Consider the following 15,816-nt stretch of genomic DNA (forward strand, 5'->3'; position numbering starts at 1 on the left):
AAAATCACTCATCTGGTACCCATTTTGAAAAAAATCTAATGTTTTCAGAAAATGTCTCAAAGGAGGAACTTGTATATTGCTTTTTCTTCTGCATTGCAAGGGTTGAAGAAGTCACAGCTGTCTTTGAAAATCAGTCCAAGCTAAAGTGGGATTACTTGCACCCCTCTATTGTAACCATGAGCATGCAGTTGCTATAGTTCTACCTTGTATAACTGAAAGATGGAGGTCTTAGTGCTGAGTGCTGAAACTGTACATTTTCATATGTTTGACTTCAAAATTTAAACAGGAATTTTTAATTTCAAAGGTTGAAATATGTAGTCTGTGATGTAGTTTACTTCAGTTCTTGATACACACTATCAGAAGGAGCTTTATGTTAATGAACTTTTTTGTCTGACAGTAATATAAGGTTGGATTTCGTAGGAATTGAGCACCTTGAATTGCGTGTTAAGTTTTATAATTCTGTGTTGTGGTATGCCCTTAATCAGATTTTTTTTTTTTTTTTTTTTATTTCCTAGAGAAGCCTGAGTTTCTAGATCACTTAGAGATAATTTTTAAATAAAATCTCCTTTCTGTCTTCCACTGTGTCTCCTTTCATTTGTTTTAATTTCCCTGTTTGTCCTAGGCAACAAGAAGAGACATTTTTGGCGCTGGGACCAGACTGGTTTCTGCTGTTCATGCAGAGCTACCTACACTCTAGCACAGTTGTGCTAGGAATCAAGCTACTTCTGTGCTTCCTCCACAATCGCTTGCTGCTGAACAAATTCAAGGAGGGGATAGTAGCTGGCCACTGGCTGGAGAACAGCTCTGTGGGAGTGACTATTCTAATGGGTATGTGTTGGTTTGATGTTCCCAAAACAATCCCTTGATCCAGCTCAGTGACAGGAGATTGCTGAAATGATAGGAGAGTTCCTACTGATCTCAATCGACCAAGAACTGATCCTACTTTCAAGGGCGAGTGTGTCCTAGTCCTTCAGCTTTTCTGTGTTGAAGAGTGGAGAGCATTGCTTCTCCCTCGCATGACAGTTGGCATTTCTGATTAGCAGTTGCAGTGAAATGGCCCTTTTTGTCCTGTATGAAATAGGGCTAGTTGGTAAGCTTGTGAGGTGTTGAGATGTCAGCTCAACCTTCTGTTTCTCTAAGATTTGTTCAGCTTGCTTTTTGTTAACTAGACCTGTGGTTCTGAGAAGGGGAAGAGAAAGGAAGAAGGATTCAGGAAGAATCTCTTGTAACAAAAGTGGTAGTGGGAAAAACTGTAATTTGTTAATCTAGGGAAGTTTTTTAAACTGTTGCTATTGCAGTTTAGCAGAGTACTACATGGCCTGGGACACATACAGATGAGGATAAAAAGTTGGGTCAATAATCCTTCCTCTGATATGACATTCATTTTTACACACTTCCTCAGAATGTTTTATTTTTCTTTTCCTTTAAAGATAATTTAAAAACTCATCCTTCAGTGCCTGACAATGGCTCCTTCTTGATTTTTGGCTTTTCTGTGTTGCAAAGATGTCTGACTGATCATGTCCATATCCCTGAGGTCTACTTGCTTGTGGCAGGGCTTTTTCTGGCAACTCCACCATCTGAACCACCTGAAGTAGCTAAGGTATGAATAAAATAGTAAACAAGCATGAAGCTGTTATTGCTTCACTATTTTGGCATTTTGCGACCTTTTCTGTGAGAGGATTCTCAAGCAAGTTGACCCTACTTGGTTTTTGTGGTAGTTAAAATTAGTCTGTCATACTTTAAAATTAAGTAAGTTAACTTTGATTTAAAGAAATTTGTGTTCAAATTGTTCATGTGGGTCTTAAATGCTGTTTACTGTACTTTAGAATGTATTTTAGATTGGCTTCCTTGTCTGCTCCTACATTAAGACTCATTAAAGTCTCAGAATCAGTGGATTTGGTAATTCCCTCCAGTGTCCTGAGAAGCCATAAGGCAGTTTTGTCCCAGCAGTGCCAAAGATGTATTTCAAAAGACAATCCATTAATGCTATCCTGGGGAACCATACTTAATAGGTAAAGGAGGAGCTGCTGGAGATGAAAATGTCTTGGGGTTTTTCCTGATGTGGAGAGCAGGCATTTTTCTTGATGTATCCTATATAATTCACATCTCATCTTGAAATAACTTTCCTCCTTTTGTAGAAAGATCTTGAGTCTATGTTGCAGTGGATCTTACAGCACCACCTTATGGAAAATGTCCTTAAAATTGGGTTGTGTCCAGAGGCAGCTGCTTTACTGCTGGAAATGGTTAGAGTCACTGTGGACAAGGTAAGCATTTTGTTGCAAGGACAGTGCAGTGTGAAGGGCAGAATAAACTGCCTGAGAATGTCAGATGTCAGTAGCAGTCTTCACCTGTAGCCACTAACCTTTCTCTGCCCTTGCAGGGAACTACTAAGCATAACAGTATGCTTCAGAGCATCAGCGTAGCTATTGGTCTGGTTACGTACATAGCAGATGATGTGATGGCCTCATGTTTAAGAGCTTCTGAGCACAGAGATGGATCCTACACACAGCATTACCCATCTTTTTTTCATTCTTGAGGATGAGGATATGCCATCTTTGTGATTGGGTGTATCTTCAATCTGGGAGTCGGCTGCTTGTGCCTTGCCTGACTTCTATGGCCATGGCATGTTTACTTAGTTGTTTAAGAATACCTAGAGAGGAGCAAATATGAGTTTATATGAGCGAGAGGAGTGGTGCCTTGACTAAATACACATTTGTCTGTGTTCAGCCTGTTACAGACGCAGAAGTCTTCTGGGAAATTGCCTATCCAGGGAATGTTATCCAGTTTCTGTGCTTGATCTATCACATTTATACTCAGGACCCCGTTTGGCACTGTCCTGACTTCTTGAAAGCTTTGGCTATGGTTGCTTTCCATTCTGGACCACCCAAGGTATGTGTATCTAAGCCAGCATGAGTCCTTCAGATCAGAGTTGGGTTGCTAGGAGGAAAAATTTTAGATTAATTAAAATGCATTGCTGTCTGCTTCCACAGGGAGGCGCTGAAGGCCTTTTGACTCCTGATGGTCCAGCCATTGCTGAAGGGAAAGGCTGTTTTGATTCCTCCTCTCTACCACTTGTACCACACCCTGCCAAGAAACAAGTGTGGGATTTTGTGCGAGTCCTCCTGATGGACAGTCTTGTCAACATCCCAGCAAACAAACAAGGGCATCCACTTGAGCTGCTTCTTGAGGTCTCTATTGTAGTCATCAGGCTTTTCTACTCTACCTTGTGCTGGGGGTGGAAGGACAGGAGGTATCCTGCTAGTGTCCTAGTGAAAAAAGTGCTAACAGTGATGAAGACATGTATTCATTCAGCATTTTCAACAGTCTAGGAAACAGATGGGATCACAGCTCTTCGAAAGATCCTGTCAGATCTGGACAGCCAGCTTAGTTGAATTCCGACCTTTTCAACAGGGAAGAAAGGCCTTTTCTTCCTGCCCTGTATTCATGTGAACTAAGAAAATGCTGCTCCTAGACAACAACAAAGGCATTTTTCAGGCAATATTCAATATTGAAGTATGGTGTGAAAAAAATTACTCTTTTCCCTAGTAATACCTGCTTGTCACTAGAGCAGCCCTTGGATTTGCTGAGAACAGAAAATTTCACATAAAGCATTCCCGTGTACTGTTTTTTGAGACAACAATTCTTTTCCATTGTTCAAATAAACAAAAACCAGCTGTCTTCACTTTTAGTACAGACTAATACAAGCTGTAGCAGCTGAGTCTGAATCATGGGCTTCAGTCAGTCAAAGCACTGGAAGGAGTCAGAGTAGCCTGAAGAAAAGGAAAATGAAAAATCCAGGCTTCAGCTCCAATTGTCAATAGTCCAGGTGTTCCAGATGTGAGTTCTGATGCAGACATAGCTTAGTAATACAAATGGTAATGAACTTAAACTTGACTGCAACTGTCATGAGTTAAATAATTTTGTGGAGCAGCAGTTCCCAAAAGGCTTATGCAGTAACATCTCAAGGGTTGGTACAGTTTAAAATGGAGTATGACTCTTTTGAATATCTGAATCCTGAGCCTGCTAATGGAGCTGAAGTTCTCTGAGAGCAAGATCTCTTGGGAATCACCTGTGAGCCTGGCTTCTGGCTCTGTACAAAACCTTGTTTGTATTCAGTGTGCAGAGTGCAACAGTGCTGGCTGTCATCTAGATAATGTAGACCTGTGTAGGATTTCTTCCTGTTTTCCCAGCTAGGGTATGGGGCTCTGTCATCTCACCTGCTGCCCAGTAATTTTCTGCACGTGCACTCTTGCTAAACTCCGCATGAGAGGTGCTATGTTGCCTTGCACAGAGCACACCAAATCTCTACATGTATGTATCACTGTGGATTAGCTGTCAGAGAAAACTTCTCATCTTGCAGCAGCTGTTTCATGTGCTCACAGCAAGAGCTAAGGTGTGTGAGATGGAGTTGTTGTTCTTGTTCTTCTTGCTTTTCCTTTCACCTTCCTAATATGGTGTCTGGTTGTTTATGAGAAATATTGGGCATTTTGAATTATCTCAGATGGTACTGAGTATCTCTTGGAATTTCTACTTGTTTCCTTGAGCAAAACTTCTGAATCTGATTCTTTGACAGACATAATCTGCCAAAGATCCAATGAAATCAAACTGAATTAGAGTCTGATTTCTTGGCTGGTTTCCTGGCTGTTGGCCTGCAGTACTAATATGTATATGGTCACTGTATAGGCTTCTCCAGAGGATGCCACCAGTGAGCAGAAGAGACATTTTCAGACAAAACTTTTGCTGTCAGCTATGGATGTCTTCAATGTTACCAGCCAAGGCGAGGGGAAAACAAGACCAAGAGGTGAGTGTTGAGAATCGTATTTAGAATGTAGCTGTAATTGCGCCAAAGGTTTGGAAACAGTAGCTAGAAGGACAGTTCAGCTAGCAGGCTGGACTGTCCATTCACTCCAGCTGGAGGCCAGTTTGCATAAACTACTGTGGTTTTACCATTTTTCTGGAGAGCCTCTTCACTTTTTTCTCTTTTAAAGAACAGATTTTGAACATTAAAAAAGGAGTATTCAGAAGGAAACCCATCTTTATTCGTGAGTGCTTCTATAAACAACCGTGATAATTTAGTGGTTGCTGCTTTCCTTTCTAGTGGCACCAGTCCTTCATGATTTTAGTGAGACTGGTTCTGCCCTTAGAATGGAGCCATCATTTCCACACTGAGTGAAGTGTTTCTGCTAGACCTGGAGCTTCCTTAGACATGTCCATGTCTGAGACATGGCATCAGACTGTTCCTTCTCAGCTCTAGTAACCTCACATATCACGTCATGGGGATTATTGCATTTCATCTTGTTTTGGAACAATCAATCCTCTTGTATCGTCTCCAGGGAGCAGTGATCCTCATGGTACTTCAGAATCAACTGTATACATGCCTGTATCCATGATGAATATTGCTTACTTTGCTCAGAAGCTGGTTGAGAAACTGAACAGCGGAATGTTTGCTGCTGACCCCAAGCAAATCCTTATCTTCACTGCCAAACATATTGCAGGGGTGAGTTACATGAATTTTCTTTCCAACTGTCAGCATGTTGTAATGGGCTCTTTCACACTGACGTTGCGATACCACAATTCTCTAAAAGATGGCTGTAATCCGTTTGGTAATTGTGCATGTTCCTGTTTTTCTACATGAGCACATAATGGCTCTAAATGACAATCAGAGCTAGATGGTGCAGCATAAAGAAGAGATAGTTAGCTTTTTTTGTGCTGCTGTCTGTTAGCCGTGTACATGTTGCTGAATAGGAATAAATCTCTTCCACAATTCTGGGGACTTCAGCAGAAATGCAGAAAAAATTGAATTTGTATCTAACAGGAAGTTAAGAGGAATTTTGTTGAAATAAGTTTGCAACAGTTTAAATGAAGTGAGAAGAGAGGATCCCTGGGGAGAGAGTTCTTTGAGCAAGCCAAGTACTCTGCTGTTTTGTTTTCACAGGTCTTAGGAAGCTCCGTTTCTCAAAAGGAAGTTCTCCTCAATGCCCTGTACAGCTGTCTAAACAGAGCCATCCTATACTGCCTATCCAGACCGCAACAGTCGCTGCCTGAACAGTTTAATGTCCTGAACACTCTCAATGTCCTGCAGGAGCAGTGGGACCTTATTTTTGCAACTTACAACTCAAATAATAATTTTATCATCTGCCTAATGTACTGCCTTTGCCAACTGAATTCGGGCAGGTACAAATATTCATCTCAGTATAGTGTTTGTTTACATCTCTGTGCTGTTATCTATGGGAGTGTATGCAGAGAGGGAGCTTTCACAAAACTTGGGCAATAGCCATTTTGGTGAATCACTAGAAGCTGAGACTGAGCTATATCTAGATAGACTAAGGACTTTGGAGGTGGTACATGTACTGCATCCTAGCAAGCATTTGACCCACTGGGCTCAGTGCTCTGAGGGTTTAAAGCACAGGTTTGCTTTAAATGTGACAAACCTTCCACTCTGATTTGGTGTTTGCTTAAGTGGCAGAGTAAAGCCACTTAGGGAAAGACAGCTGTTTTCCTCACAGACTTAAACATGAAAAACAACAACAGGAATTTTTTGGCACAATTTTTTATTGTTTCATTTAGAGGATAGGAAGTTTACTAATGTGGGCAGTATTCTGGAGGCAATGGATTGTCTTTCAGCAAGAAAGTGGAAGGGATAAGCTGTTCTTCAGTGTCAGAAGGCTATTTTTTCCTTGAAATATACTAGTGAGCAGAAAGTTTCCTGCCACCTCTCTTTCTTAAAGACAGACTAGTACATGTGTATGCATAATAAATTATGCATAATAAATAAGCAAGGGATATTGGATGGTAATAACAGAGCCTTTTTTTTTTTTTTTTGTCATTTTGAAAAGGGCATCTTCTTTCTGAGACCCTCAGGCAAGCTTGCGTGTTTGTCTAAGTAGAACCCTTAAATTTGCACTTAGGTTCAATTGCTACTCTTTATTAACCAAAGCATCTGTGTTGTATCTGTTTTACTCATCCAGCATTTTAGCAGCTTACTCATTTTAGAGGAGTAACTGCAGTTAACAAGGTTGAACTGATTTCAGTGGAACTGGCTCACAAGCCCATTATTGAAATGAGAATCTGGAAATCCTCCTAGGATGTGGGCTTGAATCACTCCTTAAGAATGCAGGTGGCCAGTCTGAGGTATCTGCATGAGCTAATTTAGGGAGATGTTTTTCCTCATCCAGCAGCTATTCTTGTGTGGGTACTTTTAAAATTTATATAAAATTGTGCGTGGATCTTGTGAATCTGTTATGGTTATTGTTACTTGGAACTGAGCTGCAAAGTCCTGGTCATACTGAAGTTGGGAGTTTTGCCATTGACTTGGATAGGGCTAGAATATGCATACCCACTCTGTTTGCTGTTTTTACAGGTGATGTATCAGAGGTACTCTTGCTAATGTAAGATGGGCAATTATTTTTGAAAGTTTTGTAAATTAAAAAAAAAGGAAATATTAAATAGTGCTTTCTTTACTATAATGATGTTTGCTGTTTCAGTTCAAACCTTCTGTGCTGCTTAGATGGTCTGAATTGAATCCATTAACACAATATCACAACAGAAATAAGCTGTACTTCCTGTGGTCTTTTCTTGATTGTTCTCATTCCAGGCAGATAATTTCCAGGGCTAAACTGTTGAGATGGGGTAAGGGCTGCTTGTATGTAGCAAGAGCAGAAAACATAAATTATTATTTTTTTTAATATATTACAGTAGCGTTGGTATTATCCAAAATCCGAATGTAGCAAACCCAGGGAATCGGAATTGTTGTATTTAAAAGAAAGTCCAAAATTCAAATGGCAACTTTGCATACCCAAGAGGTCTGACTCTCCCATGTAGTAGTGCCTTTTTGTAATTGAAAGAATGTAGTATGTTACTAGTGCTTCTATATAAGGTATATATTATTGACAGCACTTATGATACCAAGTCCAGGTTCTCTTAACTAAGCCCGTTGTATTTATTGTAAGTATTACTGCTGTGCTGAAATTCCTGCTATCTTTTACCTACTGACTACTAAATTACCTGACACACATCCCACTCCCAAAGCACCATTAACTTTTTATGGCCATGATGATGTTCTCAACTATAATCTAAGTGATACTAATATCATGGTGCTAAAGTTTGCAGCTTGTTTGTGCTGAGTGCTTTATAAACTGAATGAACAACCACTGGTGCAAAGAAGGTAGACTAAGCAAGCAGTTCAGGCAGTGTTTCCCACACAAGGGCAGATACCTCTAGTGAAGGAATTCAGAGCAAAGGGACGGCATCCAAGGTGCTCAGGGGAAGTGTAAGAAATCTGGATGCAATCTGGCTACATTAGTACAGCCCCTATGTTCTAGCTAATTGAGATGAATGGTACATAGAAGCGCACTAAGAAGAGCAGGGGTAAGACTTATATAACAGAGTGATCCGCAGGATCTTGGTGTCTTGGTGATTGCTCCTTGGCTTAAAAAAACAGACTGGCAGTGGCTTAGTTCCCACCTCTTGTAAGTCCTGCAGTATTGTGTAAGTCCTCAAGCCTGGAAATATTGATCTACTAAATGAATTGGAGTGGATGTATAAAAATAACTCATGTGCCCTCCTTTTTTTTTCTTTGTCACAGATACTCAGAAGGTTTTGGGGTGGATGCAAAACCAAAGCTGGCTTCGTATCACAAAATTTTCCTTACACCCAGTGAAGAGGAAAGGGGCAACCTGCCTACTCCAGATGATGGTAATTTATAGCACATGCTGCCTTTGGCTTACTGAGAAGGAAAGTGCCTAGCCTAAATAGTTATCAGAGCAGCTTGTGCAAGTGCTACTTAATTGCTTCTTCAGTGTATAGGCACTGTAAGCACAGCATAGAGAAAGTTGTGCTAAAAAATTACTTGTGATTGCATCACACCTCTTTCAGGAGTGATGGGTATCAGTCTGGAGATCTCTTCCTTTGTCGTGACTATCCTGGGTTCAGCACTAGCCATCATTTTTCTCCTTCTTAGTAGCTGGTGCAGTGCTGTGGTTTTGACTTTCAGCCTGGGAACAGCGCTGATAACACTGATGGTTTTAGCTGGTGCTCAGTAATGTTTACTCTGACCAAGGACTTTCTGAGCCTCATGCTCTGCCAGGGAGGAGGGGAAGCCGGGAAGAAGCAGAGACAGGACACCTGACCCAAACTAGCCAAAGAGGTATTCCATACCACAGCACGTCATGCCCACTGTATAAACTGAAGGCAGTTACCTGGAAGGGTTAGATCACTCCTTGGGTCAGGCTGGGTATCGGTCGGTGGGTGGTGAGCGGTTGTATTCTCTTCCTTTGTTATTTCCCTTCTCATTATTATTCTTGGTGGTAGCAGTAGTGGTTTGTGCTATACCTTAGTTACTGGACTGTTATCTCAAGCCATGGGAGTTACATTCTTTCAATTCTCCTCCCCATCCCTCCGGGACCCAGGGGGGACAAAGTGGGGGGAGTGAGTGAGCGGCTGCATGGTTCTGGGTTACCTGCTGGGCTTAAACCACGACAGTGACCAGTATCAGTGCCCAGATACATACTATTTGTAGCTCTATTTCTTTTCTCAAGGCCTATACAAAGCTTCTGTTTGTTGTACACAGGAAGAAACATTTTGCTCTTTTAAGAGAAGAACTGTAAAATTTGGGGGCTGGATTCAGTGTGGAGGCTGAGCTGCAATGTACAGCAGAGTAGTGCTCTTTTTGTGTATAAATATTGACTTGGATATGATGCAACCAAATAAGTCTGTTTTGAAGGGAAATGCAGCAAAACAGATCAGCACTTCCTTATAGAGCATCCCGTTGCTATGTTAAATTATTCCATGACTCAATTACCCTCCACCGACCATCTCTAATAAACTTTGGCAACATAAAGGAATGTCCTTTACGTGCTTTAGCGTTCTGTGTATGATAGTAAGATCATCAAAATTCTGATGAGATGGTTTTCGAAGGCAGAAACAAGTTAGAATCATCTGTCACTCCTACTTGTTTCTTTCAGAGGGTTGAAATATAGTAAAAGTAATGACCTGCCCTTTTCTGTTTGAGACTAAGTAGTCTGTCTTAGAACCTATGGAGGCAGTAGGCAAAATTGAGCAACTCCTCTGACTCTAGCTGTTACTCTGTACCAATGCTGTTCCAAATGAGATGTGATGTTTTTCCTTTATCTGCTGTTTGACTTATTACACAAAAAAATGATTTTTCATTTGTAGTTTCTTTTGTTTCCTAGTGCATCAGGAGATTCTGAGAACAGTAGAAGTCATCTGGAAGCAGCTCATTTCTCAGAGGCGGCAAGCTCTGGAGGACACTTACAAGATGGATCTTTCTGTAAAAGGAAATGATAGAGAAAGGGACATGAAGTTAACAGAAATCACTCCTTTATGGGAAGAAATTATGACAAAAGCTTGGCAACACTTGATAGGTCTCTCTTTTACGGAACACTTATTGTAGTAAGCAAAGACATTGCAGGGTAGCACTTAATGGAAAGTCACTGGTGCTTTGGTTATACCCTTCCTCTGCACATTGCCCGCTAGATAAAGCAGATTCTCAGTGACTGTCATCAAGGAATGTGATTGTTTTCTGTGTCATGCCTTAGCCCTTCTGTAATCACAGATGATGATGGGCAATGTTTTAGGGCTTGACAATTGTATCCCATAAGAGAATTTAAAAGGGAGGATAACTGGGTGAAGAAGAGTGTCCCAATGTGTGTAGTGCTGCAGTGATTCAAAGTTCATGTCTGTGTAACGAAACTGATCTATGGCAGACCTCTGTGAGGTTTTTAAAGATTTGAGGAGTACCTGTTAATTCAATGCTTCTCCTATATATAGAAGGATAATCCAGGTGGAGTGAGGCACTGCCATTTTCTTGTGCCTTGTGTAACAGGGATACAAATCCTCTACCTTTCCACAGGCTCAACCTCAAGTCTTACAAGCTTTGGGTTTTTTTTCTGTTCTGGCCCACAGTGTCTGAAAAGAAGCTTCTCCAGCATAAATCAGGGCCAGGCCTGACACAGAGCAAGCACAATTCCTGGAGCGAAAGCCTCTCTTCAGCTATGAAATTGATGCCTGGCCGAAACACAAAGGAAATGACATGCAAATCTGAGGTAACTTCTGCTCTTTATCTTCCTTGACTGTCTGCCTTTTATACAGCTCTGAAGAGTTTGTCTGGGCTTGGGAGACTTATCAGTATGTCTGTTGAAAAGTTCCATTGTAAATGAGACACCCACTGCAGTTAAAGTTCCTTTTCTAGACTACTAAAAATAATCACTAAGAAATAGTCATTGATATGAAGAACTTCAGTTGACAGACTTAACGTATGATGTATTAATGCATACTTTTTGCTTGAGGCCTAGTTATTGCACTTGAAAGGGAAAACCTAAGAAACCTGTGTGTGTTTGTGCTCACAGGGCTCTGCTTGGGTCAGAGAGAGGTGAGAGGACGCTGGCTTTACTGCTGCTTTTGGCTTACATTGATTATGTAAATCTTGTCCTTCAAACACTAAATTAGTAAAAATAATCAGGTGTATATAGTGCTGTCCTTTCACTTTATACTCATTATGAAGTATTAAAGGTCCACATTTTAGTTTAGCCTCAAGAAATAAAGAAAGAAGTGCTTATACAAACCAGGGATGGGTCTGTAAGGTATGCAGCATTCTCACTGCCAGCAATGCAGCTGGACTATGTCTTCCATGTGTAAGCTCCTCCTTTGCTGAGAGGACCATTTCCATGTTTTTGCTGGGCATCAGAAGTAGAAATAAAAAGGATTGGTTAGATGTTATGTGAGTGGGTTAGGGCTACAGTAACTAGCTATAGGGTAGAGCAGCAGTGCATTGACAGAATATTCAGAGCTTTGGACTGAGTTTATGTTACTGCAGTGCTGAACATATTAAGGTCTTTTTTTCTCCTGCTGAGGAGACAGTGAGTCTGCTACAGCATCAGTTTGGGAGTCTTAGCCCTCTAATTCAAGCTATAGCAGATTGCAGCTTTAAACCAATGATGACTGTTTCAATTCCAGATGTATGGGTGAGGAAGTTTATGATACCCAAGTAATGTGTCTGATAGTACCTTACTAAGCTGCAAGCTTTTTCTCAGCATGTCACAGAATAGTTCTTTTTCCTTAAAATCACTTTGCTGCTTACAGAGTGAGCAAGTTCTTCCCAGGTACATATGTAGACTGTGATGTCATACGGCAAGAGCATCGACTATTTGCCCTGGGGTCTGTTTAATTATTTCTTAAAATTAATTTTGATTATTACAGCTGATTACACCTCAGTGAGCAATGTAATTGATATTTGTAAATGTATCCCAAGGAACATTTTGTACAACATGCTTTTTGCTGTTGAAGGTTAAAGACTCCGTTATTGGTTTTTCCCTAAATATGCCCACATCATTAGTTCCTCCAGTGAAGAGGTTGCCATCTGGAAAAGGCAGTGCGGAGACATTACTCAGGCACAAGTGCATGAAATTGGTGTTTCTGCATCTTCTGTCTCTCTTCTGCAAGGAAGCGGTTTGTAATTAAAGGAACTGGTTTTGGAGGAAACATTACTCATTTGGTGTTATTCCTTATCATGTCAAAGACTGACAGCTCCACAGCTCTGATAAATTGTTCCTCTCAATGAGATATCAAACTACAGCTCCAAATGTTCTTCTCCCTCTTCCCCTTTCTCCCTCCAGCCTCTTTGAAAGAGTTTGATGCACTTTTCAGGGAGATGAAATCTAAGAGGAAGAAATTAATTTCTTTGCTCCTTAACATCCCTCTTTCTTTGTACACTTCACAAGTAAGGTAAATAGTAAAAATTTCTATATCAAAGGAAATTGGGAGCACAACTTAAGTTAAAAGTACATGGTATTTGTGCTTTTATCTCGTATTTTTGACCTCACTTAGGTAGTCACTTTAGAAAGTGTTGTAATGTAATTTGCTGTGTCTCAGGTACCTTCTGCATTCACTTAAGGAAAAATCTTCAGACTGTGGCCTCTGCATTCACTAGTACTAGTATGGACCCATATGTCCTACAGCAATAGGCACCCGGCTGAAACATTGCAATGCAAGGCCAAATAGCATCATGAACAACATACTGAGAGACAAAGCATTTAAATCTCATACTGAAATAAAAAATCTTTGCATTTGCCAAGAGCTAAGCATGATTGTTCCTAACTGAGCAAAATTTATTAAATTTGACCAAAGTGCAGAAATTCAGCCAGGATTTCAAAACTTTGCTCAATAGAAAAAGGAAATGAGTTGGTTATTTCATTATTTGTTGATTTTCAGTCAATAAAGGAATCAAATTAGGAAGTTCATGCAGTAGTAGCATTTGCTGCAGATTAAAAAAAAAAAAAAAACAACACCAAAAAACCCCACAACAACAACAAAAAAGCCTCTTCAAAACTATTCACTTTTCACCTGCTGTCATTTACAAGATAGAAGAGTGGATTTGAGACCAAATCCTCAATCTGTAAAAAAAAGCAAAATTCAACCTATTCACTCTAGCAAAGGGTCAGTCCCCATGTTTCCGCTCTGCTTTCAATCAGGATCTCCAGCACCAGTGAAGACAATGCCCTGCAATTTGGTGACAAATATCAGAGTTGGCAATCAAGTGAAGTTGTGTTTTCCCAATATTTCTGAATCCACTTTACTATCTCACGCTGTGATCTGGGCTGTGTCTGGAAGGTATGATCATTCAGAAGCGAAAGCATGATCACATTTCTGGTAGAATGTCAATGATATGCTCCTGTAATTGCTTTTTTGTGCTTTCTTGGAAGTCTGAGTAGCCATGGAGGAGCAAGAAGAGCAGTATAGAAAGTCAGATTTTTTAATGCTTATAGGTGACAGGTAAATTTGCCAGCAGGGGGGTCTATAAGACTAAATGCAATGCCAAAGGTTTTCAAAGCATTTACTTTCCTGTTTCAAAGTGAGACTTCTGATCTCTTACTCTTTGTCCTCCCTTCTTCCAGACAGGCTGAGGAAGTTGGGGCTGTTCAGCCTGGAGAAGAGAAGGCTGCGTGGGGACCTAATAGCAGCCTTCCAGTATCTGAAGGGGGCCTATAGGGATGCTGGGGAGGGACTCTTCATCAGGGACTGTAGTGACAGGACGAGGGGGAACGGGTTAAAACTTAAACAGGGGAAGTTTAGATTGGATATAAGGAGGAACTTCTTTCCTGTTAGGGTGGGGAGACACTGGAATGGGCCCAGGGAGGTTGTGAGTGCTCCATCCCTGGCAGTGTTCAAGGCCAGGTTGGATGAAGCCTTGGGTGGGATGGTTAGTGTGAGGTGTCCCTGTCCATGGCAGGGGGGTTGGAACTAGATGATCTCGAGGTCCTTTCCAACCCTAACTATTCTATCATTCTTCCCAGTCCCTATATCCACAGCTAGGATATGTATGTAATTTTTCGGTTAGCAATGGCCGATTGTTTTTGTCTTCAACAAGCTGCAAAAGCATCAAGGGACCACTATAACAACCATATTTTGGTAAGCTGTAAATCAGTTAACAGCTTCTATCATGCAGTGTCATAAGGTTCTTCTTGAGGATGAGTGCTTGAGCAACGATACAAGCAGCATACTTCTAATGACTGTAAAACACACTGCTTCAGGAGTGTAGATGTAGTTGTTCTTCTATACAGGAAATATAAAGCCTCCTGAGTTTTACAGTAGGCCTGATCATGCTTGTCCTCTTCTGTTTTGGTTAATTAATCACATTCTTTATGCCAGAGACCCGTGTACCCTCAGAGAATGAAAGAGAAAAGGTATTTTTAATCCCAGACTTCAGAATGAAGAGGTTAACTGAGACCTTCTAACTTGTAATTGCAAAACCAGAAACTTTAGGGTAGGATTTTGGTCAGCAAACATACACTTGTGAAGACAGCTATAGATAACAAGCCGATATCTGACCTCCCTTGTTTGAGTTTTGTCACTCTGTCAATTGCAAAAGAATTCCTTCTAGTTAAATGATGGGAGAAGGCAGTCTTTGAGCTCTTAAGGATTTTTGAGCAGTTTGATGGATAGCTTGGTTTCTGCTCTGCTGCCCTTAGTGTATGCAATGTCACTGCAGAGCTACCAGCAAAAGAGCATTTAATGGTGTAGCTCTATGAACCAGAAGATACTGGGTGCAAATTTTGGCTTTACTAGGAATAATTATTTTTTCTTTAGTTGACTGTATAGTAAGAGCCCATCTTTTGTATTTACTTTTGTAAGTAGCAGCCAGTTGTTAAGCCCACAGCAAACCTGTAAAAGATAACTGCATCAAAATATCAGTGAGAGTCTTCTCCATCCCTGTGAATTACTTTCTGAAGTCAGGAGCTTCGAGAAAAGACCTCTTGGCTGAGACTTCAGTCACTGTCAGACACAAAATCTATTTCACGGCGGCCTTGAACAAAAAAAATTTGCTAATTTGGGATGAAGGATGAACAAGCTCAACTTAGTTCACAATAGCTGAAATTAAGAAGATGATAGAAATATTTGAAACAAAATCACAATTATCACTTAAATATTTTTCTTACCACTTACTTGGGCTTTTACCAGCTTTTCAAGTTAACTAAGTTAAAACAAGCAAACATAATGATATTCCTTTGAATAGTTCATCATTTGTGTAACATCTTTATCTTCATAATAGAAGAATAGTTAACATCACTAATTATCTAATTAAGTTCATTAACTGTCCACCAACAGTGCACCATGAAGTTGACATTATGTTCTGTCAACAAATGCTTTGATTTCTTAGGAAGTAATTAAAATGTAAATTAGCATGTCATTAGATGCACAAGGGAAGTTTGGAATCAAATATTCATTTCAAAACTGCTCTTAGCGCACATTTTTTTACTTTGATGAAAGTAGGCACTTTACTATTAATGATGTATATTAAAC

The 15,816-nt window shown here is 40.4% G+C and overlaps 1 protein-coding gene across 2 annotated transcripts in view; it reads left to right on the forward strand.

Moving 5' to 3' along the window:
• WDFY4 (WDFY family member 4) overlaps window positions 1-15,816 on the forward strand; it is a 142,665-nt gene that overhangs the window by 55,511 nt on the left and 71,338 nt on the right. For both annotated transcript variants that reach the window (XM_065671835.1, XM_065671836.1), the window contains exons 29-39: window positions 623-828; window positions 1,431-1,600; window positions 2,139-2,264; window positions 2,728-2,889; window positions 2,991-3,188; window positions 4,684-4,801; window positions 5,334-5,497; window positions 5,936-6,174; window positions 8,585-8,694; window positions 10,191-10,382; window positions 10,924-11,063. In XM_065671835.1, coding sequence (XP_065527907.1) covers window positions 623-828; window positions 1,431-1,600; window positions 2,139-2,264; window positions 2,728-2,889; window positions 2,991-3,188; window positions 4,684-4,801; window positions 5,334-5,497; window positions 5,936-6,174; window positions 8,585-8,694; window positions 10,191-10,382; window positions 10,924-11,063 — 1,825 coding nt within the window. The remainder of the gene's footprint in view (window positions 1-622; window positions 829-1,430; window positions 1,601-2,138; window positions 2,265-2,727; window positions 2,890-2,990; window positions 3,189-4,683; window positions 4,802-5,333; window positions 5,498-5,935; window positions 6,175-8,584; window positions 8,695-10,190; window positions 10,383-10,923; window positions 11,064-15,816) is intronic.

Source organism: Lathamus discolor, chromosome 3 (genome assembly GCF_037157495.1).
Source record: "Lathamus discolor isolate bLatDis1 chromosome 3, bLatDis1.hap1, whole genome shotgun sequence".
Lineage (NCBI taxonomy): Eukaryota > Metazoa > Chordata > Aves > Psittaciformes > Psittacidae > Lathamus > Lathamus discolor.